General features: G+C 47.9%; 1 protein-coding gene across 5 annotated transcripts in view; it reads right to left on the bottom strand.

Annotated features, from left to right (window-relative positions):
* The window catches only part of GALNT17 (polypeptide N-acetylgalactosaminyltransferase 17), a 448,562-nt gene that overhangs the window by 113,344 nt on the left and 308,684 nt on the right, over positions 1-26,534 (bottom strand). For all 5 annotated transcript variants that reach the window (XM_011290337.3, XM_023246705.2, XM_045048142.1 and 2 more), the window contains one exon: positions 1,473-1,590. In XM_011290337.3, the coding sequence (XP_011288639.1) occupies positions 1,473-1,590 (118 nt within the window). The remainder of the gene's footprint in view (positions 1-1,472; positions 1,591-26,534) is intronic.

Here is a 26,534-nt window from a genome sequence, read left to right as displayed (position 1 = left end):
CAGCACAGGAAGAGTCTGCAGTCTCCAAAAGGGAGCGATTTTAGGATCCAGGGAACGTCCTCACCATCCCCTTTCACTCATGTATCCCAGGAGGTCATTACATCATGAGGGCATGACGCCTTTCGTCCCACAAAGGGGGATCCAGTACAGACGAGGGGCTGGTGGAAGGTATTGGGCAGTGAGGGATGAGAGAGTCAAATAGAGAGCAGGCTTTGAGGAGGGTAGGGGATCCAGACTGAGTGTCCGCCTGGTAGAACAAAAACGGGGATGCAGAAGAGGAAAGCAAAGGAAAGTCAATATATTTAAAAACTTCGTATTGTGTCCTGAGCTGTTTCCAACAATCCTGATTCTCAGGGGCTCAGGCATGAAAAGGGTCAGGACAAAGGACAGTGGGCACAGAGGCTCCAGCTAGGGACACAAAGACCACCTGCTCTTTGTGGTATGGAGGAAGACATACCAGTTCAGTGGTTACTGGGTCCTCAAGGAGCCACCCAAGCCAAACCCCTGGCTGGGCTTCATTTGACTTCACTCTAAAACAAAGAGGTCAGAATGCATCAGTGTGTTCAACTTTTATTTTTTCTACACTGGAATTTGCTTTTCAAAGAAAATCTTGAGCAAAACACAGTACAACTGACCCAACACAGGGGTTCAGGGCACTGACCACCCACCTGCGTGCAGTTGAAAATCCATGTACAAGCCCTGACTTTCCAGAAACTTAACTACTCACAGCCTACTGCTGAGCGGAAGCCTTACCAATAATGTACACAGCCGATTAACACATATTTTGTGTTATGTGTATTATATACCGTATTCTTACAACAAAGGAAGCCAGAGGGGAAAAAAACCTGATTAAGAAACTCCTAAGGCAGAGAAAATACATTTACAACACTGTACTGTATTTATCGACAAAAGTCTGCATGTAAGTGAACCCATGCAACTCAAACCCACGTTGTTGGAGGGTCAACTGTACCCAAAATATCTTAACAGTGAACTGATCTGGGTAATGTTCTATCATTACCCTTCCCTAACCTCCCCCTTAGAAGCATTTCTAAGGAAAAGAAGGGTCCCACAGAACATGGTCCTTCTCTCTTTTGGCATCTTATGATTTCATGAGGTACCTGAATCATCGACATGTATACGATAGGATACGACTTAAGGAGACAGTTGAATTTAAGAAACATTTAACGGAAGACTCAAAACTGGGTGGATGTGAGGACCGAATTCTGCGGCTCAGGTCCAAGCTGGGTCACCAAGGCGTGAAACACATCGTTCAACCTTTGGAGAAGGGAAAGCCCAGGGTTCCCCACGTTCCCCCTGGGACAGACGGGCTGGCACATCCTCAGGAGCGGGGGATGGGTGAACGATCCTGCCACTCACCAGCTAAAGGAGCTTTAAAACACACACGAAGGACGATCAGGTGGCGGTGCTCACAAACACGAATAAACCAGGGGGAAAGGATGCCATGCACAAACCTTGATTCCAAGTTCGATATTTTCTCCTCCATACACATCCATGCCAGGGTCAAGGAGACCGATTTCACCAAAGAACTTCCTGTTGACCACGAAGGAGCAGCCAATCATGGCTGGTGTCCTGCAGGAGAGAGAACGAAGTCACAGTCAGCCGACGTATCATTCGGCCATGGGAAAGCGGGAAATGCCGCCATTTGCAACAACACGGGTGGACCTTGAGGGCATCACGCTAAGTGAGAGAAGTCAGACAGAGAAAGGCAAACACCATAGGTTGTCTCTTATGTGTGGACTCAGAGGAACCAAGAGTAGAATGGTAGTTGCCAGGGGCTGGGGGTGGGGTGGGGGATATGCTGGTCAAAGGGTCTAAACTCGCAAGATGAGTATGTTCTGGAGATCGAATGCACAGCATTGTGATTATAGTCAAGCATACTGTACCATATACTTCAAAGATGCTAAGAGATTAGATCTTCCATGTTTTCACCACAAAGTGAAATGATAATTACGTGAGGTGACAGAGGGGTTGGCTAATGCTGTGGTGGTAATCATATTGCAATATATAATATTGCAATATATATGCAATATATAATGCAATATATAATATTATATGCAATATATAATATACTGCAACGTATAAATGTATCAAGTCAACATGTACACTTTACACAGCGTTATATGGTAATTACGTCTCTATGAAGAAAAAAGGGGGAGCTGAAGCCACTCAGGTGACAAAACCAGAAGCCATCACAACAGGTGCTGGATTTCACTCCGGCAGATCAAGTAGCTTCCCTGAAATCCTCGATTCCCACACACCCTCTTTGCATAAAGCTCTGTTTGAGCTTCAGACCAACTCGGGGACCCAAACCACCTAGCGACAACCGAGCTTCTGGGTGGCTTGCACAGGATGGGCTCCCATGACACGTGGGGTCTGCAAACACGGGAACGATTCTCACGGTATGTCTGGCAACAGCCATGTGATGGGATGCGCATCCCTGGGCAGCTGCGGAGAAGCTCAGAGGTGAGGAACGAGAAGGGAGAAGACTCATCCGGGAGGCCACTGGTGCCCACAGAGAGACCGCCTCCGCCCGCTGAGAAGGGGATGCCCAGCAGGAAAGACGAAAAGGATCGGCAGGGTGGCCCGTGACCATCAAGTCCGGAAACAAAGACTCAGTCTTTATTTTTGTATCTATTGATCCCCTTCATTCTGTCTTCCAGGGCAGGCCAAAGGCACGAGTTGGCTCACCGAAAATCAGAGACAGACACCGTCTGAAGCAAAATATCAAGGACGTATGTGCGGAATTGACAGGATTGCGGTATTAATCTACCACGTTCGCTGCAATTCCCCATGAAGCACAGAACCACGCTTTCTAAGGACAGAGAGCATGCCGATATACATTACATATTGTCTGGTATTATATAGTATTACATCGTGTACTGCGGGGTCATACCAGCCGATCCCGGACTCTGCCCTTTCGCCTCTGCTTCCAGACTTTATGGGTACCCCGTATAATAAATGCATTCAGCAAATATTTTCTCCCACCTACCATATCTAAGGCCTCTTACCAGTGCTGTAGCAGGGAGAGAAAGACACAACATACTTCCCGTGTTCAAGCAACTCTAAGTCCAATAACAAATTAATATTGTTATATACTAATAACATTACGTACTATGATTAATGTTACTATTTTCATCACAGCCATTTATTAAGCAATTAAGGAGCCTCAAGCACAAGGGCAAAGCCCTCTCTTCAGGCACCGTCTCGTTTAAAAACCTCCACAGCCCTGGGAAGAAGGTGGGGCCATCGCCACGGAAGAGCTGAGGCCCGTGGGTATTTGGTGACCTGAGTCACAGGGTAGGGCTGAGGACCCATCAAACTTCAAAGTCCTTGACCGTGGCCCTTCTGCTGCACTGTACTCTCCAGAAAAGTCTTCGGAGAGGAGCCGGCAAACGCCCACACTGTCAAAGGCCAGAGATGCTGTTGAGATGCTTTCCTCGAGAAAAGAGACAGGCAGGCAGGTGAAACCCCACTGGGGCCACCAGGAAGTATTAATTCGATGGAATTCTCTTGAGCCGAACCATAAACCTCAATGTCAGATCTTTTTTTTTTTTTTTAATTTTTTTTTCAACGTTTATTTACTTTTGGGACAGAGAGAGACAGAGCATGAACGGGGGAGGGGCAGAGAGAGAGGGAGACACAGAATCGGAAACAGGCTCCAGGCTCTGAGCCATCAGCCCAGAGCCTGACGCGGGGCTCGAACTCACGGACCGCGAGATCGTGACCTGGCTGAAGTCGGGCGCTTAACCGACTGCGCCACCCAGGCGCCCCTCAATGTCAGATCTTCAGTGGCTCCTGGTTTTGAACCTGACTCTCACCTTAATGTCCAGACCTCTGACTCCATGGAACATCCCTCGGTTGTTACTCTTTTCATTACAGCCATTTATTAAGCAAACATTTTTTGCTGGAACACTGGAAAAATCAGTGCTCGGAGTTGATCAGCCTGGTGTGAATGTCGGCACCACCCCACTGGAAACCGTACTTGCGGGATGTTAACGGAGTGCTCTGGGCCCCAGAGAAGTCCCTACAGAGTACTGCTATGAAAAGAGATACAGTCGGCATACAGGAGGGGCTCCGTGAATGCCGTTCCTTTGCCCTCTCATCGTGAGGCCCATCCATAATGTTGTCTCCACAAATCATATGCCAATCACACCTCTATATATGGGACGCCACCCTCTGCCATGCCCGCTACACCAGGGAAAGGAAGCACGTCACTTGCTCATTTTCTCCCAGCCCCGCGCCCCGCAGAGAGAGGCAGCTGACCGCCCCCCCCCCCAGAATGGAAAAGCACTATGCGGGCGCACCCTCCCCGAGCTCAGTGACCTAAACCGGGAATGCGCACCAAACCCCAAACTGGGTCCACCGAATCACGGTATTCCTGAGACTTGGAATCAGGAGGTTGCTGGTCTCGTTCGTCTGTAGGACTCAGGGTGTCACTTTGGGGCAGCGGCAGGGGCCCCCGCGTAAGTGCACGACTGTGCGGAGGTAGGACATAGACGTCCGGTGGGGGTGTGAGGCCCTGGCGAGGGACTGCCTAATGACTTTGGCCTCCCATCAGCTGACAGGCCCGGGCTCTGCTCGATGCCCCTGGGTCATGTGAGACCCCCCCCCATCACTCTGTTCTACCTCCTTGACTCAAACCGTGTTAGATAGTTTTCCGTTCTTTGCAACCAGTGATGATAACATGGGCTGTCTCCTCCTACTTACCATCGGGGGCGGGGGGAGGCAGGGGGGTGGAGGATGTGTTATCACACAGCCAGGAGGGGCAAACTGCAGGGGAGAGTCATTCCGGGAGAGCTAAAAGCCAGGGTCCCCCCCCCCCCAGTGATAGAGAAATGCCAGCAACTTGGAGAAGTGCAGCCAAGTGCAGGGGTCTGCAGAGGAGGGGGAACATGAGGCAGCACCCGGGCCACCTCAATTTTGAGAGCAAGTGCTGAGCACATCAAGAAATTCGGGTATGCTAAGGCAATCTCCCCAAAGCCCATGCTCAGCATCGCCAAGTTCCCAACCTTCACAGACACGTGTAATGAACTCCTGCTCCAAGATGCTGTGCTTTCTAACCCCTCGAGGGCAAGCAAGGCAGCCGACATCAGATGGCACAGTCAGTCAACAGACTCGCTTGGACGGGTGGCTCTGGGCACAACCCCATGGGCGAAAGACTGTTTCTCTGAGACAGGCCCAGGGGCACCAGCATCACCAGGACGGCTCTTTAGATAAATGCAGATTCTTAGGGAACCTGGGTACCTCAGTCTGTTGAGCGTCTGAGTTAGGCTCAGGTCACAATCTCACGGTTCGTGAGTTCGAGCCCCGAGTCAGGCTCTGTGCTATCAGCATGGAGCCCACTTTCAGATCCTCTGTCCACCCCTCTCCCCACCTCCCCTGCTGCACTCACACGCTCTCTTTCTCTCTCTCTTGCAAAAATAAATAAACATTAAAAAAAAAGAGAGACAGACGGACGGAAAGAAAGCAAGAAAGAAAATGCAGATCCCTGAGTGCGGCCCAGGATCATGGAACCAGGTTTACAGAGAAGGGACTTAGGAATTTGTGTTGGTGCCAGCAGACCTATCCCGTGGGGCCATCTCCCCCAGAGCCATCAAGTTGTCCCTCTAATTTGTTTGTTCCCAGGACCTACTGCCCTTGCTGGCACAGAGCAGGTGCCCGCTGTCTACTGTCGAATAAACGAATGAATCTAACAGAGCTGAGCCGCCCCTGCTGGGGAAGGGCTCCGTGACATCTCTGGGACATGCTGGCTTGCTTACCTGGACCGGAAGCCGAGGACAGCAGGGGCGTGTGCCACAGCTGGGGCTGACAGGGAGGGGCGCAGAACGGAGAAGACTGAGAGAAGGAGGAAGCTACGTGGAGGAAGGAGTGGGGGAGGGAGGGCGTCAAAGCCCGAAACGTTCGCTGTCATGGAAGGTAGACGGGCTGCTCGTTCCCTCCAGATCCCTCTCGCATTGCCCTCTGGGAAACATTTTTCCCTGTCAAGCGGCATGATATTTTAGTGTAACTGGCTTTATCTGGATGAGATTATTCACGCGTGGTGGCAAGGAGGGAATTCACCGTATGAGCCGCTCCGGGGCCCCTCTCTGCTGGTCACAGCTCTGTTCAGCACATTCGGCTAGGTTCGCTACCAGAAGCCCCAGGATCCTTCGCAGCAGAACTGAGAGGTCCCTTAGGGCCTCCTCGCTGAAACCGGGCCAGGGTGGCGCCAGGGCCCATGGCCACGGGAAAGCAGGCCTCTGTATGCATCCTGGGTGGCTGTCAGGAGCTGAAGGTGAAAGGCAAGGTGACCGGCCCTAAGGAAATGCAGACGTGGAACAAATATGTGACCGTTATCGTTGGTGGCAGCATGTGGAAAGGTCCCCGAAAGGTCACGGTGACAAACCTGCTGGTGTGTCAAGAAGAGAGAGCACGCCATTCCATGTCTCGGCTCTCTCGCGAGGTGTCCCCTGACAGGACAGTGGACGAGGGAGGCCGGAACCAGAGGCGGCCTCCGCGAAGCAAAGACCACAGTGCTGGGGGCAGCGCAGGACTCCCGGCAGGTGGCCAACATCGAACTGGGTCTCCCCACCCCCCCGCCAGGCAGGCCGGCATTGCTGGTGAGGTCAGCGGGACAACTGCTTTGAGTTCTGGAACAACCCGGGGCGCCTGGGTGGCTCAGCCAGTTAAGCGTCCGACTTCGGCGCAGGTCACGATCTCACGGTTTGTGGGTTCGAGCCCCACGTCGGGCTCTGTGCCGACAGCTCAGAGCCTGGAGCCTGCTTTGGATTCTGTGTCTCCCTCTCTCTCTCTCTCTCTCTCTCTCTCTGCCCCTCCCCCCACGTCAAAAATAAATAAACATTAAAGGAAAAAAGTTAAAAAAAAATTGAATTCTGGAACCGCCTGGCCGCTGACGAGCCGCTGGGGCTCCGCCCGGGAACAAGCAGGTCTTCGCTATAGCAGGCCATCTTCCAGCCCCACCTGGGAGCTGCCCCAGGGGTGGCAGGCTTAGCCAGACCCGGCCTTCCACCGAGAACCAAGAGGCAAACTTTGCCCCGCTTCCCCTCTGGTCTCCTCGCCACCTGCCCGGCCTTGCCGGCCACAGCCGACTGCGCTTCGGGGCGGACGGGATCCCGGAACGTGAAGTTCTTCAGACTCGACTGTGATTACCACCATTAGTGCAAACATTTCCATTCAGAATCATTCAAAAATGATAATCATATTAAGGGATCTGCCAAAGTCTAATAGCTCTATTACAGAGGAGAAGAACAGAAATTAAAAATAATCACTTTTATTGTTGCTGTCGCACAGAAGATGTGCAACACATACAACGGTTCCAGCTGAGAGGGAGGCGGAAGGGAGAATGTCCGCCAAATGCAAAGCCTTCTCAGCGTCCACACTTCCTCTCCTCGTAAGGGCCAATGGGTCCGTCTGGGTTGTAGGTATTTCCCCCCCACCACCACACCCCTTCATTGGCTCCCTATTCTCTCCTCGGCTGAGGGCGGGCTCATCCTTCGCTCCCAAGTCCTCCTCGGTACCGTCCCAGCCACATGCCCCACAGATGCAACGGCCTGGCGACTCTGGGCTGTTCGTTGTTCAGACGGTGTGTCCCTTCTTCTGAACTGCCCTCCCTGGGACCACCTCCATCCATCCAAATCCTACCCGCCCTTCAAAGCACATGTCTTTCTTTCTAAAAAAAAAAAATGAATTTTTTATGTTAGGCGAAGTCCTGAGGACTTCTGTAGGTACCGTCCTAGTGAGCAAGCAAACACGATTTTTCGGTAATGGGTTCTTAGTAAAAACATTTCGTGGTTGCAGTGACGGCACCCTTGTTATCACTGGTGAGCGAGGCCACTGGAGGGGGAAGAGCAGGCTCCAGGGGAAGAGCAGGCTCCAGGGGTAGAGGGGAAAGAAGGTGCTAGAAACCAGAGACTCTGTTGATCTGTGGCCCATGGGACTAGGTGATGTGCTGTTTTCAGAAGGAAGGCCGCCACTGGCCAGGGTCTTTCTTCTGCCCCTCGGTCTCCTGATTTGCAGTGACTACTCCTACCAGGGTGCGTGACGGCGTGGCTCGCGATCTTGGTCACCGCGGAGGGTATTAGAGCTGAGATATCTGCTCCTGCCTGCCTCACACCCACTGCTGCTTTCATAGGTCCCAGCTGCCCCCTGGCCCCCATCTCTGGTGGCCACGTCTCCAAATTCGTGGCTCATGAGTCAGGGATCCAGGGCTCACCCTGTTTTCTCCTCTCATGATTCCAGCTGGCCTGCCTCACCGGGACTCGCTGCCTTCCTCGGTCCTCAGACTCAAACACCTGCCATTTTCATTGGTCCCATTTCTGCTTTAGCTGACGGCCAGATCTGTTTGCGGAGCACCTTCTGACGCCAAGACCCCGTTTGCAGGAAAAGCCTAGAAAACTCTACGCCATCCCTGGGGTTATCCTTCGAAGAATTTCCGCAAATCTCGTTCCCAGGGTACAACCAGCCCTGGGTATTTGGGTGATCTTGTCAACTTCTTCAGCAATAGCTTGCTTAATCGCATTGTATTCACTCCAGTGCCTTTCTTTCAAATGACGAGGACTCTGACACCGTTTCCTCACACACAGAAGGGGTGTCTCACGTGGATGTCACCCTTCCTCGGCCACCCCATGGCACAGATGCCGATGTGCTCAAGTGACCAAAGGACAGAGCAGGGATGGGGGAGGAGAGCTGGGCACACCATCCAGGCCGACAACGCCCCGTGCCGAAAAAACGGACGTATCGATGCTGCGTTGGGACAATCCAGTTGTCCCTGACCCTCAGAGCAGCTCTCGTTGGTAGATACTACTCGTCCCAGTTTCCAGCCGAGGAATCGGGGGTTAGGGGTCAGGTGAACTGGTCAAGGGCAGACACGTGCACGTTAAGCCCAGAGCCAGGAGCAACCTGGTGGTGTGTCTGACCCCACCCCCTCCTAGGTATCCCGGCTGTCTCCCAAACAAGATCACCAAAAACAGGCAGCAGCTAAGAGCTCTCGCACTGGGTGGGGTAAGTGGTCCCGCTCGGAAGATTTCTGGGAACTTGCAGCTGCTCCGCACTAAAAATACAATTTGGGGGAAGGAGCTGGCTGGCTCGCATAGAATTCTCAACTGGCACAGTACAGTAATTTAATACTCAGAGTTCCATTTGCCTCTGCTATACATACAAATACCAAAAGGGTAAGGACCACGCTGCCTTTTTAAAAAGCAAATGCTGTATCCGGCGCACAGATATCTCACAAGAAAATCGGACCCAGAGGCCAGCGATTCGTCTGTTAAATGGAGGCAGCACTTTTCCCTTTTGTTGCTGAGGAGATAATTCACACCGAAACAACAACTTCTTCCAGATTGGGAAGTGAACTGTCTGGGTATTAAGAGCCTTTCCTTGTGGAGGATAAAGGAAAGGCTCATCTCTCTGGAGTGTGATTTTTCACAGATGCAGAAAATGCCAGCGGGGATTGAAGTTGCCGGTTCCAAAAGCATTTCCTTGGCTGGCTGATTTTGCCCGGGCTTGTTTTATTAAAACAAAGACCACATCAAAACTCTCTAGTAAGATGTTTCCTCCAAGTAATCTTCTCAGCATAACACTTTGGCTCTTTGCTAATCACATTTTCTGTAGGCTTCGGGAAATCGATTTGCAAATAATCCTTTGAAGACAATTTTTGCAAAAGCACAAAGTTTCTAAAGAAGCGGTAACGCATTAAGCCATTATCAGCCATCAACACTTCATATATGTGTGTATTTAAGGGTCTGGTTAGCTACCTTGTGAGATAAAATACAGGTTGGGTGAATGTTTGGGAAAGAGAAAAAAAGAAGAAAGGTCTAGAACAGGGGTCAGCACATTATACCGCCCGTTTTTGTCCAACCCGAGAGCCAAGAATGCTGTTTATAGATGAACATACGGACGTGCGGGTGAGAACACTGGCAACATGTTACCCCTCCCCCCCCGACAAAAATTCCATTATCCTCATTAGTAGACATGAACTCCAAAAATTTGTACTCATGATTATTACAGCTTGGATTTCATCAGTAAAATATTTGTAGAAATTGGTCTTTCCTCTTCTTTGCAGGCATCTATGTAATAGCCTTGAATTTGTCTTTTGGATTATAGAGCCTAATATATTTACTGTTCGGTTCCTTTAGAGAGAAAGTTTACTGAACTCTGTCCTAGAACATGAGGCCTGGAGGGAAGTAGAGACTCCATGTGGGGCCACGTGGTACCAGGTGACTGGAAGAAAGGTAACTTTGAAAAGGACAGATACGGACTTCAGCCAGGTCACGATCTCGCGGTCCGGGAGTTCGAGCCCCGCATCAGGCTCTGGGCTGATGGCTCGGAGCCTGGAGCCTGTTTCCGATTCTGTGTCTCCCTCTCTCTCTGCCCCTCCCCTGTTCATGCTCTGTCTCTCTCTGTCCCAAAAATAAATAAATATTGGGAAAAAAAATTAAAAAAAAAAAAAAGGAAAGGACAGATAAGGGACTTGGGGAGAGAAAGACTTAAAAGATGGATGAGCATCCCTCCAGACACCACGGCTGATGTCAGAGCAAATCTGATGAGGGCTTTGGGCCGCGCACTCAAAAGTGCACACCCAGGCTGGCAACACACCTTGTTCTGCAAAGAAAGTGAAAGGGCGCGTAATTTGCCCGCCCCAAATATGCCTCTTTGGCGCAAGGATTACCTTGAGCTGGTTATCTTTAAGAAACAGCAGACACAGGAGAAGCTCTGAAAACCTACCCTTCGGAAAAGAGAAATCTCCATTTATAAGGGAAAGCTCCGTTTGTAAGGGTGTCCCCGTCTCTGTACCAGGAAGAGAAGGAAACTCTTATCAATAGAGAAGACACCCACTTAAATCACCATAATAAACCTTACCCTTGTTTGACTGTGCTTTTTCTGGTCCCCTCCCCCCCATTGACAGACCTCCCTTCTCTGCACCATAGTTCTTTTGCGTTTAGCCGATGATGGTGTTTAGGGTGGTGGTTTGGGCCATCTTGGGAAGTTACTCAGTTATCCATGGTCTCTCCCATCTATCTAGAAGGCATACATGTTATTAAACTTACATTTATGTTTCTCCTATGAATCTTTTTATAACAGGGGGGACCTCAGCCAAGAACCTAGAAGGGTAAAAGGAAAATCATTTTTCCTCCCCTACTAAAGGAGGTAGTAGAGAATCTTTCTCTACTGCGTGGTAGAGAATCTTTCTGAGAAGGTTTGAGGCCATCCTATAGAAATGCGGGCACTGTGGGATAAAATACAATTAGAACTAAATGGGAACACAGAGCAAAGGGGAAATGAGAATAAGATAATGCCAAGGGTGAGCTTAACGGACGTAACGTACGCTTAATAAAGTGTGCCAGAAATGCAGCACAGGCTTTCTGGCAGTCATTGCAAACACAGTTACTGGAATCATCTGCAGTGTCTAAAATATTTTTAAAAGACAAGTACAGACACTTGGCCCCTAAGTCCCCGCCCAAATTTCTCCACTGAGGAACTTGGTCAACCGTCCCCTCAAAACACTACTTTAGTAACACCACACGCTCCACAATTCTGTTTCTTAAAACACTCTTCGGCATCGGCCCACGGCATTTATCCAAGTATAATACGATGAGGACAATTGTTTTCAGGGCCACAATGAGGTCAAAGTAAGAACGTAGCTTTCTGATGGCCTTGTTTGTTTATGGTTAGATTAGCAGTAAAGTAGCTATAAGGAAGCAGGCAAATAAAATATGTATTTTGAGGGGCGCCTGGGTGGCGCAGTCGGTTAAGCGTCCGACTTCAGCCAAGTCACGATCCCGCGGTCCTGAGTTCGAGCCCCGCGTCAGGCTCTGGGCTGATGGCTCGGAGCCTGGAGCCTGTTTGCGATTCTGTGTCTCCCTCTCTCTCTGCCCCTCCCCCGTTCATGCTCTGTCTCACTCTGTCCCAAAAATAAAATAAAAAACGTTGAAAAAAAAATTTTAAATATGTATTTTGAAATATATGAGTATGCTTTTCTATTCTGGCTTCACTTTCATCCAGAGGCAGTCATAGCTTTGAGATGAGTAAAGACTGTCAGAACTAAGATGAAAAGAAGCAAAGAAGTGTTAATTTTCAGTTGTGACTGTAAAACTGACTCTTGAAACTAACTTCCGACACAGTCTCAAAATCAGGATTTTAAGTGCATTAGCCATGCGCTGGAGAAAGATGTTTTCTGAATCTGAACCTCCTTTGAAATATCAGGCAAAGACAAGATGGAGGTTGTGACATGGCCATGGGTCTCAACGCTGGATCACTTTGGGATCACCTGGGGAGCACTCATAAACGACCTGTGCTTGGGCTCACTCCCAGACACTTGGATTCAACTGATCTACATCCATATTCGATTCAAAAGGGCATGCGACCGGGGTCTAGAACCACTGGCAGATGGAATCTTTCCAATCCCAAAGAGAGGCTACTTCTTTGTAGGTTGGGGGCAAAGTCCATAGAGAGCGGAGAAAGGGAGACAGACCTGAAGCCAGGCCTCCTCTGAGCAGTGTTTAGTTTAGTCCTACCACTCGGTTGGGAGTCCGGGTGCGGGGAGAGAAACTCCGCAAATAGATTTGAACCTAGGAAAGCAAAAGTTTTGCTTGCTGCCTAAGGGTTAAAGACAGGCTACTCCAAGATGGGCCACTTTAGTGTGATGATTATTTTGAGTCAAAGGCAATAAAAACCCAGCAGATTCAGGAAAAAAACTTTGCCTCCTTCTCAACTGCCTAAATTTACACTGGAAAAGACAGCCTGTACCAGGATGAGAGCTATTTTTTTACATATATAATTTATTGTCAAATTGGTTTCCAGACAACACCCAGCGCTCATCCCAACAGGTGCCCTCCTCAATGCCCATCACCCACTTTCCCCTCTCCCCCACCCTCCATCAACCCTCAGTTTGTTCTCAGTATTTAAGAGTCTCTCTGGAAAACAGTGTGGAGATTCCTCAAAAAATTAAAAGTAGATCTACCCCATGACCCAGCAATAGCACTGCTAGGAATTTACCCAAGGGATACAGGAGTGCTGATGCATACGGGCACTTGTAACCCAATGTTGATAGCAGCACTTTCAACAATAGCCAAATGATGGAAAGAGCCTAAATGTCCATCCACTGATGAATGGATAAAGAAGATGTGGTTTATCTATACAATGGAATACTACTTGGCAATGAGAAAGAATGAAATCTGGCCCTTTGTAGCAACGTGGATGGAACTGGAGGGTATTATGCTAAGTGAAATAAGTCAGGCAGAGAAAGACAGATACCATATGTTTTCACTCATACGTGGATCCTGAGGATGAGAGCTATTAACAGAGATTCCTCCTTACCTAAAACAATGTATCTGCATAATAGGGCAACCTTTGTTTTCCAAACAGCGCCTCTCTCCTTCCTGCTAGTGGTCTTCCTCCCCTTTGTATCCTAAGGCCCCCTACCACTCTCCTTAGCTCCTAGAAGCCTCGCGTTGCCTCAATGTCTTTAGAATTTGGTGTCCTTGTGGATTCCCCATAGGTACAAAAATAAACTTGATTTTCTCCTGTGAATATCTCCTGTTAATTTTGTTCTTAGTCCAGCTAGAAGGACTTTGAAAGGAAAAGCGAATTTCTTCCTCCCAACACTGCCTAGCACTCTGCAGGAGGGAGAATGCCTTGCAGAATAGCCAGGGCGTGGGGCAGAGACGGTTGAGTGATGTTTAGGCAGACAGAAGACTTAAAATAGTGTTTCCAGTGCCCACAGCTAGCTCCTGACTTGCCGGAAATCCTGATGCTCCCTCATTTCCCAGAGGAATGGTAGCAAAAGGCTACATCAAGGGAGTCAGGGAAATGGAGGGCATGGAATATGCAGATATTGTGCCTGGGGTTCAGGACCAGGACCAGGGGTATCAGCAGTGAATAGGGGATAAAACACGTATGAGAGGAATGAGACACGTCTACAAGGCCCAGGAAGGTTACAGAGGAGAGCCTGCAACCCAGACACCTCTCCCCATCACCACGGTGGAGGGCCAGTTCATGCTTGCTCCTAAGAGTTATTCAAGAGGGGAAGCAGGAGAGGAAGACCCTTTGACGGGAAAGAGCAGTGCTTACATAGAACAGCCTGTTTAATCATGATTTAACGGAGCAAATGACTTCAGAGAATGCAGTTTTAAACTCAAAGAAACTGAATTTCCTTCAGACAACAAGATGAGTTTTCTTTTTCATCATCAGTGAAAATGGGGACTAGAGATCAAGTTGAATTCAAATACAGAAAAACAAAGTCAACGTTTTCCACATCTGATGTGCAACTACAGTTTAAAACTTGCTACAGGATTTGGAGCACTTAGAAGAGTGAACAGACTCTAAGACACCAACAGAAAACTAGGAGAGGAAAGAACAAAGGAGTCACATAAGAAAAACAACTTTTCTGGGAAGTAATTTGGCAAAATGTCGCACAAGTCGTCACAGTGTATATGTCTTACGTGGAGAAACCCCATGCCTATGAATTTATCCCAGAGAGTAATAATGATTTCCGCCTCTGAGAACGTTGGATTACGTGATTTGGACAACTTTCCAACTAAAACCAATGAGAAAACACTGGGTTACAACTTTCGAATTGTAATGAAACCATTACAGATGAACAAGATGTAAAGTATTGAGTTGAGATCTAGCCGAGATTGGAATAAAGGGAGAGAATCCCAACACTAGGTTTGCTTCTGCCCAGAGCTATGTACTAGTACAGAAAGAGGGGCTGCATTTATGGCAGCCTCAAAAGACCAGGGAGTTAAAAGATGGATGTCAGGGCCCACCATGATAGGCAACCTGATAAACCACCTTCTATTTTTGGCCAGGACAATGAAAGGCTGACCTAAGAGTAACTGTCTACTGGAAATCAGCCTGCCCTCCCATAAGCTACAAGTCTACTTCATTTCATCTGAGTAGCCCAGAAGACTTCAACTCTTAAATTTTGATTAAAGGAATCAGGGTCACTAGTACTCCTGTGCTCCTGACAGAAGTGAACAAAAATTCTGCCTAGAGGCAAGTAATATCATCCTAGGTTTCAAATTCATTCAGTAACAAATTTTTCAAATACACTCTCCAACACATAATCAAAGACAAGCAGAAGCGTTAGGGTCAAGATGTCAGATGTCAAGCTCGTAGAAATGAGAGACAACAGAAAGGTTTTAAGCAAGCTTAAAAATTCAGCAGGAAATTGGAAACTATATAAAAAGTGAGACAGCAGGTTTTGAAAAAGAAAAAAGAGAAAATCTAGAACTGAAAAGTTAACTAAAATGAAGAGCTCAATGGATAGTTTAATAGCGGATTAGACACAAATAAAGAGAGCATTATTAAAGTGGAAGATAGGTCAGAAGAAACCTTCTGGAACAAAGCACAGAGAGACAAAAAGATGAAAAATACATAAAAGAGGGTAGGTTATATCAAGAATACAATAAGGCCTGACACAGGTTTGTGAGATCCTGAAAGAGAAGGAAAAAAGGGCGGAGGCAATATTTGAAGACTGAGAATATCCCAGAACTGAGGAAAGACATCAATGCACAGAGTTAAAAAGCTCAACAAATCTCAAGCAGAAAAAATAAAAAGAAATCCACACCTAGACACATCACAATGAAATTAAAAAAAGAAAAAATGGAGATATAATCTTATAAGTAGTCTGATGGGGAAAGAAAAAGAAATAATGATTTTTTAAAAAGTTTTTGTGTAAGAATTTTAATCAAAACATTATTTGTCACAGAGAACAAAAACCTTCTGAATTTCCACCAACAGAGAAACACTTAAATGTATTTTGGCATATGCCCATGATGGAGCTGTTAAAACATCATTTAAAAAAATACTGAATGATGTAGAGAAAGTTACATTTAAAAATATAACACCAGCAACCACTGCTCTCAATTTCAAACTAGGGCAGGACTCATTTGAGTTAGTAGTTATTTTGCATATGTCACATTCCACTTATTCTGGTTTTAAGTACATTAAGTTTTATGCACTGAAAGACAGGCGAGAGGGGGCCTTATGTTCAAACATGGTATTAAGTGAGCAGGGGGAGTATACAGCTGAGAATGTCACATATTCTCTTCTAGATGCTTCTGTGGAGAATCTACCAAGCTTTTCCTCTACACCTCTTTTTCTGTCCTCCCAGAAAACCCATGTGACAGGATGGGATTCTTTTTCCTCTAAAATTCTCCCAGGGGTTTGTCATTTCTCCGTCCCCTATTGGGCCTGGCATATATCTGGGATGACAGAAAAGGGCTTTTTTTCTAATACAACTCAAGGAGAAAAAGAAATATTTTTTCAGTATACAAAGACATATTAAATCTTATATTATAATCAGATTTACATTAAGATCTGTTCTCATGGTCTTGTAGATGCCAAGGCCAAAGGCTCATGAAGGACCGTGATCCTTCGATCGCCTTCTCAACCCACATGGTCTAATAGCCTCTGGAATTCCACTTAAGAGTCAGATCAACAAAGGATCAGGTGCCCAGAGGGCCGACAACCCTGGTCAAGCAGGCTGGCGGTGTCAGAACTCACTAGAATAACAGCAAGACCACATTAAACATGAACTGTGTCATCCCTGCCCTCCTAGAAATAATGGCATGAGGAAGGAGTTAAGCATGGAGGGTACATGGTTACCAGAGCTCAGAGGCTGCCAAGGGACTTCACCCAGAACTCCCAGGGGCTCAAAAGCAAAGCGATTTCTTACATACCCTCATTTACTCCCTGGCTCGGAGAAATAAACTGCGAATGTTGTCGGTTACTTCCTTAGAAGGCTGATGAGTTGATAATCACCAGGAGATGTAACATATGTCATTAAGCAAACCTCTACAGGAACAGGACTCTTGCTGCCTTTTTCCTTAATGAAATTGTTCCTTCCTAGCTGTGTTTGTTATGAGGAAGGAGAGACGAGTCGCGGATTCTAAGCACAGGTACACCCGCCGGCTCTGCCTGGGAACATTCTCCAATGCCTCAGTTTCAAGGTGTCCCCAACACCTACCTGACGAATTCGAAACTTCTAGGCAGCGCTCCTTCAAGGCTCACTGAGATCTGGCCCTTTCTTAGCTTTCCAGCAGGAAAACTTTTCAACTTGTCTAGAATCCCCTCCCTCTCTGAACCCTCTGCTCCTCACTCAAAGGCCAAGATTATTTGTGCTTCTTCCCCTGTGTTTAGACAGTCCCCTGCTGTCTTCCACTCAAGTCCTTGTATTTTATGGGGCTAGTTTTGGCCCAGCTGCCTCCATGGATCCTTTGACTAGCTTAGCAGAGCAGCTCTCAACCCCTAGAGTCCCTGTTGTCCCTAGCATTCCTTTGGCAAGGGTATTATTCTCTTTTTCATTGTCTTGTGTCTCCCCACCCATACGTCCAGGCCCCAGGACTGGGGAAATGGCCACATTGCTCTTTTCCCTGTCATGGGCATTCAGCAATGGGAGAGCCTGGACAGCACAAATCGGCTGTAGAGCACGCTTTCACCTTTAATAGCTATGATGACTGCACTGCCTCTCCGCCATCCACACTCATCAAATTGGGTCCAAAAGAGCAGAATAATTCTGTCACTGGGAGATTTGAGAAGAAGCCAAGAGGGAATGAGCTACTAAGAACAGCTTTGACTCATGATGCATGGGGAGCAGCTGGGTGGGAGGAGGGAGCTTGGCAGAGAGAAAGCCGGGGAGATCAGGCACGAGGCTGGCCATTCGTACAGGGCTGGGTTACGCCTGGTACCCCTGCCAGGTTCAGAGTTCAGAAGACAGGGCTCCAAATGTTTTCCAGTGAAGAGATCAGAAAGTCCAAGTGAAGTCAGAGTCAAATCCAGACCCAGAGAGAAGAGTCACAGAATGAAAATCAAAACAGATGCATGTTTATGTAGGACTCACTGGGCAGCTGTGATTTTTATATGGGCCCAGGGGTACCTCTCCCCGTGTGCCCTGTAAGCCTCTGCTGCCTGGCTTGAGGGGCAGGGATTCCTGGGCAATTAAATTGACAGTTTTGCCATGAACCCCCTTATAGTTCTGACAGTTCTGTTTTATTGAGTACTTGGTACGTCCTAGATACTGTTCTAAGCGTTTACATACATTATTTCGCTTACTCCATCCAACAGCTTATGGGGAGGTACTACTAATATACCCAACTGAAAGATGGGGAAACTGAGGCACACAGGAGGTAAATCCTTTCCCCAGCAGCAAATCACTAGTAAGTGTGTAACCAAGACCTGAACCCCAAGCTCTCCCAGACAAAGCTCATGGGGTTGTCTCTCCCCCACCAGTCTGTGTCACCTTTGGATGGGTTCTGACCCTGGCCTTAGGGAGAACCACACTGCTGGCAGTGGTCCACAAGGCCTACGTGGGTCGGGCCCTCCCCTGGCACAGGCCAGCCTTCAGGCAGACTCTTCCTGTCCCATCTCAACTTCAGAGCCTCCCCGTACTCTAAAGAATGTGTATCTTCCCAGCTCTGGTAGCCTCCATTCTTCCTGCTTCAGCCAGGCCCACTGCCTCCTGTTCTTTCTCCGAGACACTAGCCCTGTGGAGAGTCACAGTCTCTGTTTTTGAGTCTGTGCGGTCAGGGCCCTGGGGAGAATGAGGTATATAAGGGAGTCCGGTGCAACGCGGTGGCCAAGCCACAGACATCCTGGCCTCTGGGTCGGAGTATCCCTCATATCACCCTCAGGTTAAATTACTTACTCACTGGGAAGATTCACAGGACTCGGTATATGGTCAAAGTCATGGCTATGATTTATTACAGCAAACGGAGAGAAGGAAAAGTCAGCAGAGGGACGGTGCATGAAACAAAGCCGGCACAAACCAAGCACAAGCTCTCAAGATCCTCTCCCACTGGAGTCAGACAGGATGTCCCCCAACCAAGTGCTGTGACAGCATGTGTGAAATGCCATCTACCAGGAAGACCCCCCCCACAGACTCAGTACCCAGCGTTTTTGTTCACTATGGAGGTACCTTCTGCCTAACAGGTCCCAAAATTCCAGGCTCCCGGAAGGAAGGCAGGGGCTTGGCATAAACCATTGTTTGTACAGTTTGGGTGAAATAAGCCACTCTTATGGAGCCACTCCAAGATGCCAGCCAAGGGCCAACCTTCTCAGTGTCAAGAATAAATGGTTTTAGGGGCGCCTGGGTGGCTCAGTCGGTTAAGCGTCCGACTTCGGCTCAGGTCATGATCTCACGGTCCGTGGGTTCGAGCCCTGCGTCGGGCTCTGGGCTGACAGCTCAGAGCCTGGAGCCTGTTTTGGATTCTGTGTCTCCCTCTCTCTCTGCCCCTCCCCTGTTCATGCTCTGTCTCTCTCTGTCTCAAAAATAAATAAACGTTAAAAAAAAATTAAAAAAAAAAAAAAGAATAAACGGTTTTAGAGAATAAATAGTTGGGCCTATTATGTTAACTGTTTTCTGCACATAATCCAAACAGACAATCTAACACCCCAGCAGAGCTGTCCCTCCTTTCCTTTTATGCCAGATTCCACACTTCCTAAGCGTGTCCATCTCATTACAATCTCACGGTCACTTTGTACAGGAGGCAGGTGGGAATCAGTCCCGCCGCAGATGAGCAGGTCAGAGGCTGAGGGAATTCTCGATTCGGAGTCACCGAGAAAATGGCTGCGAAAGCTGAACCCTTAGGCCAGCCAGCCTCCTCCCCTGTGACAAAGGAGGGACGGGCGACACGGAACCTAGATAGGCCACGTGCACAAAGCTGTAAGACAAGGCTGCTCTGGTTGTCATCTGGAATAAAGCAGGGATGTGTCTCTACCACTCAAGAAAACCCAAGATGAAAAGAACTCCCAGTCTCCATGAACTTCTGACTGCTCCACAGTGCTCTCCATTAAATCAATTCACAGGATATTAGCGCTAGAAGTGTCCTTAAGAAATCACTGTGTACAACTCATTTCTTTATTTGAAAAATAGGGAAAACAATTAGCTTCAGCCCCTGTTGCATATGGCTAATAACCTATTGTTTAGCAAAGACTGGAGAATGGGTAATGAAAGCCATTATGTGAGATAGCTTTTATTGTGCCTTCTTTATCGTTGGAAAATTGCCTTCATTATCAGTGAAAACAGTGATGGTCCCTCCTCTTTCAGCGTGGCTTTCTCTCCCGCTGCAGGCTCAAGTCAGGGATGCTGTTCTAAGTTTGAGACAGAATGTAAGAAAAAGAAAAAGATAAAAAAAATAAAACCCTCAGCTCTTTTATTGTTTAAGGGCAGGCCAATCTACCCAAATGTGAACAAGTGGGCCCATGAGAGGGTTTCTGAGAGACAGATAATGGCCTGACCATGAAGTAGGGACAGTGCCTCATCCAGCGGTCCATGGCTGATTCTCTCTGGGTCTGAGTTTCTTCACCTCCGCAGTGGGAAGACCGAGAACAGCTACCATGGATGGACTGCTCCCTATACGGCGGGTTCAAGGCCATGACCTTAACATACATTTGTGAGTCCATCTGATTCTCACGGCAACGCTTTTAGACAAGTCATGGTACCTGCTTTCGAGAGTTGGGCATGCTGAAATATAGAAAACGCGGGTGCTTGCTCTAACACAGCGGAGAAGATGCCACGCTGGGTCCCCTCAACTCTCAGCCCAGTGACTGTGTAGACTGTCTGCCTTCAGAGAATCTGCTCAAAGCCCAAATCACAAGGAAACCCAAGGAAACCTGCCTGTCTCCTCTTGAGCTCTGTGCCTGAAACAAGTGTCCTCTGAAAATTCATAATTACTTGCCCCTAAGAGGGTTTGAGATTTTAACTTACATTGGCTGCACGGTCAGGAAACACCAAGCCTAGAAATTTGCATGAAACACAGTCCCAGCGTGAAGACACCCAGGAATGAGTAGCAAAAGCAAAAGTAAAACCTCACTATGTAATGTTGTGTGTCAACTATACTTCGAGAAAAAACAAAACACCACAAAACAAAAACCTCACTGGAGAGATCCACATGCAACCCAGAATTCCCACCCACAAGCTCCACAGAAGGTGAGCTCACAATCTAAAATTACAAACATACGAGGGAACAATCTACCATAAGCGAGAATCAGCAAATACAATGGAATTAGTACCCCCGAGAACTTGAGATAACAGAACTACCAGAGAGAGACCACAAAACTGAAATGTTCCAAATGTTAAAAACCTCAAAATAGGGGTCAAAACCATAAGGATAAGACGCTATGAAAAATAAACAAGCAGATGTGAAAAATAATGAAACAAAACTTCTAGAAATGAAAAGTATAGACTTTGAAATCTAAAACACAACAGGCGAGTCAGATGATAACTCATGCCTAGATGAAGAGCGAAACAGAGTGAACAAAGGGATAGATGGATGAAATTACCCTTAGTGCATGTAAAGAGAAAAGAATGCAAAAGAGATTGGAAGATATAAAAGTTGGATCCTGTCATGGAAACACTGGCCAGCAAGGTCCTGGAGCCTGGGCAATGTCCCTCTGTTGCCAACAGTGGAGATTACTAAGTGTGCTACATTTGAATAAAGTTTTATAATTTATCAATAAAGCTTTCAAGGTTAATGCGTGTAATTCATTTGATCCACAAAGAATCCACGTGATGGAGATGCACGTATTAAATTACCCACCTTACGGATGGAAATGGAAGCTCAGAGACATTTAAGGGACTTGCACAAAATCATACCGCTAGCTCATCAATGATGAAGCTGAAAGTCAAAGGGGCTCTCTCAAACCTCTTTTATAAGGTCATTCATCGCAGCCATACAGGCTCTGCCTTTATAGTTAATCACCTCCCAAAGGCCCCGCATCCTGATACCATCACATTGGGCAGGAGGATTTCAAGGTATGAATTTGGGCTCTTTGCAGGGAGATACTTTCAGACCCTGGCAGATGCCAACTGGGATGCTAATAGGGTAAACTTTGCAAAATTAACTGACTCTTAGGGTCCACGGGGTTAACTCAACAGCCCCCCGCCAGGACCACAAGGCAACTCTCCTTCCTTGGTGTGGAGAGCCCCTTTTTCCTGCTCAGGCCGAATTAGCCCACAGCTGCAGAGGATAAACGACAGGACAAGGCTGGCTTGCAAAAAGGGGGAAACTGCTCGCCACAGCCCGTTCTCCGAATGAACTCCTGCCACTCTGGACTTGATCATTTTTGGTGGGAGAAAGAGAATGCATCGTTCATTTCCTTCCTATGTTAGGGAGAAATGACCTGGATGGGAAATATACCAGGGTCAGTTTCACAGGCGGGGCACAGAATGAGATACATCCCCAACCACGGGCAGAAAGGTCAACCGCAGTCACTGAAACTCTTGGAACAAAGGACAAGGAAAAATGACATTCTTCTGGAGCGTGGGCTCCCTTTTTAAAAGGGCAAGTATTTGCCCCCTGGAGACCCTGGAACCAACTAACTGCTCAGGCATCTCATTCCTGAAAAACCCTCCCACACCAAACAGGCTTGATTTCTCTATTCTGATAGCTCAAATTTATAAGTTATTGGGATTCAACACATCTGCCAGGTGGGATCTTAAATCTGATGAGGCTCTGGATTCATTAACCTTGGCAGAAGGAGCCTGGGTAAATCTGCTTGAAAAATACCTGTGGTATATTTTAATTCTCAAAAGGGCAGGGGATGTAGAACGCAGATCTGTGTATCCTGCCCCCACTACATCCTTGACAACCTCAATAACCTTCTCGAGATTATCATTATCTTTTATTAAAGAAGAACGGCTTCTGCCAGAGACACGGGGCCATCAATGGCCAAGGGAAGTGACGTCTGCCTCCTGCGGCCTCGAAGCAAGCTTTGTTCTGCACCTCTCTCGGGTGTTTAAGGCCCTCCACCTTACCATGCAGTCATTCACCTACATGATCTCATTCTCCTGCTCTAAAACTGTGCCCCTGTTTTAGTCCCCTGGTGTATCATCAACAGCAATTAACACAGTGTCTTCCATTTCGTAAGTACTCCATAAATTCTTATCGGGTAGCAAATGAATGCACGGGCCTGATTAGCACATTCTTTCCTCAGTAACCCTTCCGCTTAAAGAAGTCCTCTCTGAAAAGGGGCCTCCATGTGTATTCATAAGAGAGCAGCAATAATTCAGAAAGAAATTACACGCAAGCCAACAAATGGTCGCATTTGTAATGAGGTTGTCCTTCCCGCCGCGGTTTCAGACTTGCAGTTCGATCGCGTTGGGTTCTCAGGAAGATTTCACGGAAAGGGGCTCCAGTTCATCTCTCCTCACATCGTCGGGGGGGAGGGGGTGGGAAAGAGTAAGCGTAGTGTCCAGATTACACAGAGAGAGGGGGTTATGAATGGGAGCTGCGTGGGTCTAGGAGACCCGAGAACGAACTCTCCATACCACTTGGTGGCAAGTGACCACTGGTCCCTTGGCACAGCTCTGTCCTGTGGCTTCAAGAATCCAGGGCAGGTGAGCGCACAGTGGGGATTCCAAGCAGGAGAGGCAGACCTAATAACGCAGCTATTGACAGGTGTTATGGGCCAAGAAAGAAAATGGCCCACCGGTGCGTGCTGTCTTGATGGGCAGTTCGAACCTCTTTTCCCAGTTGGTGAATTACAATACCATCAAGCTCACGTGATTGAACAGAACACATCTACTTCTGGGAAACTGGCCCAGAAATAGCAAAGCATACATTTAAGGCTATTGACTATTGCACTTGTTGGAAGAGAAAAAAATAGAAATAACCAAGTGCCCGTCAATAATAGGTCTTGATGAAAATGTCCCACGGGACAGACAGACTCCTCTATCCGTTGTGTGCACTGCTTTAAGCCCAGCACCTAGAACAGTGCTGGCACATGGTAGGTGCTCAGTAAATAATTCTTTTGCAAGATGAACAGGATGGCACTCACCTGCCAAAAAGACGGAGGAGGAACTAAATTCCAGTTAACGATGTGTCCTTGGTGGATTAAGCAAAAAACAAAACAAAACAAAACAAAAAACAACAAGCTGCAAAATAATAGGAATGAGGTACTCCAAGTTTGGCACATCGTAGGTGCCATCAAAATATCTGTCGGACAAAAGGTTGGTGAATGTACTGCATTTTGTAGATGTCATGTATATTTACGGGCATACGCACACGCACAGAAACCCGCGCACGCACACACGTATATTGGTAAATGCATAAAGCAAAGCGTCTGGAAGTCTATGTGCCAAACTGTTCAGAGGAAGGGAGGAAGATAAGGGGCTTTTGACTTACGTAATCCTCATATGGGTTGAATTTTTTACGACAAACCTTTTCCTGTTTTTACAATTCGAATGGCATTTTTAAAAACTCCGCCTCCAAGAAAACCTCCAAGAGAAAGGGCAGTGCTTGTCCTGTGCTGCTTCCTACGGCCGCTCTGATGCACCGTGAGGCGAGCGCTGAGGGAGAGATGAGTTTCACGGGCTCAGCTCCCGAGCACTCAGGAGCGAAGAAAAGTGTAGAGACCCTTTACAAAATGAGGGTTAATATGACAGTGGAGAAGCTATTCCCGCCATCACATTACCAAAAAAGGGAGGTTGATAAGGGCGATTGATCATTTTATCTCATCACTTCAAAGGGCTAGAAAGATCTTTCATAGGCACTGAACACACTCTCAAGTTTAAAGGCCTTTAAATCAATTTTATTAGGTTAATTGATGATCTCTCCTGTGCACTTTTGTTCTGCAATCTGCCATGTCTTGTCAGGTTGACTGCAGGGCTCAAACTGGAGTTCTTAGTCTCTCATCCCTGCTGGAAGCGGAGGGTATGGATTTGCCCACATGTGCGGCTGCCTTGTGGGCTCGAAGGCGTACGAGGCGACGTGGTCCTTCACGGAGGAGCACCGTGCTCGAGCTCAGATTTCGGGGTTTCAGTCGGGCTCATAAAAATGTGGGCAGAAGACACATTCAGAAGTTTCCCTTTTCCGCCGAAATATCTTTAACCGGTTAAGTGCTCCAAATACAGAATTATCGATGTTTATTCATTTAACAGCTAAGCTCTGACTCTGTATCAGTCACTCTATATCCTGGCTCCCTAGGGCTGCCGTAACAAAATGCCACAGACTGGGTGGTTTATATCAGAAATGTATCCTTTCAGGATTCTTTTCATTTTAATATTTATTCATTTTTGAGAGACAGAGAGTGAGGGAGGGGCAGAGAGAGAGGAAGACACAGAAACTGAAGCAGGCTCCAGGCTCTTGAGCTGTCAGCACAGAGCCTAACTTGGGGTTCGAACTCACAAACTGTGAGATCGTGACCTGAGCCGCAGTCGGACGCTTAATCGACGGGGCCACCCAGGTGCCCTACGGATTTTAATTTTTTTTTAATGTTTATTTATTTTTGAGACAGAGGGAGACAGAGCATGAGAGGGGGAGGGGCAGAGAGAGAGGGAGACACAGAATCCGAAACAGGCTCCAGGCTCTGAGCTGTCAGCACAGAGCCCGACGCCGGGCTCGAACCCATGAACTGTGAGATCATGACCTGAGCCGAAGTCGGACGCTTAACTGACTGAGCCACCCAGGCGCCCCTGGATTCTTTTTTTTTAATTTTAAGTTTATTTTGAGAGACAGACAAAGAGGGAGAGGGGCAGAGAGAGGAGAGAGAGATCTCAAGCAGGCTCTGCACTGACACCACGGGGCTCAAACTCCCGAACCGTGAGATTATGAGGCATAACTGACTGAGCCACCCAGGCACCCCTCCTCTCAGGATTCTATAGGCCAGATGTCCAAAATCAAGACATAGGCAGGCTGCACCCTTTCTGAAGGCTCCCGTGGAGAATCTGCCTTTGTGCCTTCCAGCCTCCAGTGGCCCCAGGCGTTCCTTGTCCTGTGGTTCCATAGCTCCAGTCCTGGCCCTTTCCTCTGTCCACGTCTTTTCTTCCTCTGTCTCCCGTAAGAACACTTGCGGTCCAATCTTGGGCCCACCCAGACAACCCAGGACGGTCTCATCTAGAAATCCTGAACCCACATCTGCCTAGAGCCCCCTTTCAACAGAAGGTCACAATCACAGGTTCCAGGGGTCCTATCTTTTGGGGAGGCCACCATTCAATGCACCACCCTATACTAGACACTGAAGGCACAAGGATACACAGGCCACAATTCTCCCCATTGAAGAGCTCGTGGTTTGTTATGTGTAATCAGGTGATACTGTGCAACGTAAAATATAAAAGGTGGATGAAGACCACCGTCCTAGCGCTGAGTGACTGATTCAGGAGAAAGCTGTGAAAAGGAGGAGGTGTCAGGCTGAGCCTTAAAGAATAAATAAGTAATCACCAGGCAGAGATGCAGTGATATGATAATGGGCGTCCCAGGCAGCAGAAGGATCATGGGCTCACGGAGAGGGGGGACGTAGGGGGTTTCAATGGGCAGGATACGTTCAGGGCCTGCAAAGTAACCCAAGGGGACAGGAGCGTAGAGTCCTTGTGCGGGTATCTCAAAGAAGGAGGAACCAGAAGACGGGGTTGACCTTGTGGGGTCAGGACGTAAAAGATCTTGTTCTTCCAAGTTCATGTCTTGCCAACCACCTGCCACTACTCACCCCTTCAAGGGCAGACTTAAAGTAACTCCAAGCTTATCCATATCTGTGCACAGCCCATTATGCAAGAGGCTCCGCGAGGCTGAAAGTCT

This window comes from Felis catus, chromosome E3 (assembly GCF_018350175.1).
Source record: "Felis catus isolate Fca126 chromosome E3, F.catus_Fca126_mat1.0, whole genome shotgun sequence".
Taxonomy (NCBI): domain Eukaryota; kingdom Metazoa; phylum Chordata; class Mammalia; order Carnivora; family Felidae; genus Felis; species Felis catus.
This window is presented reverse-complemented; position numbering and strand designations above follow the sequence as displayed.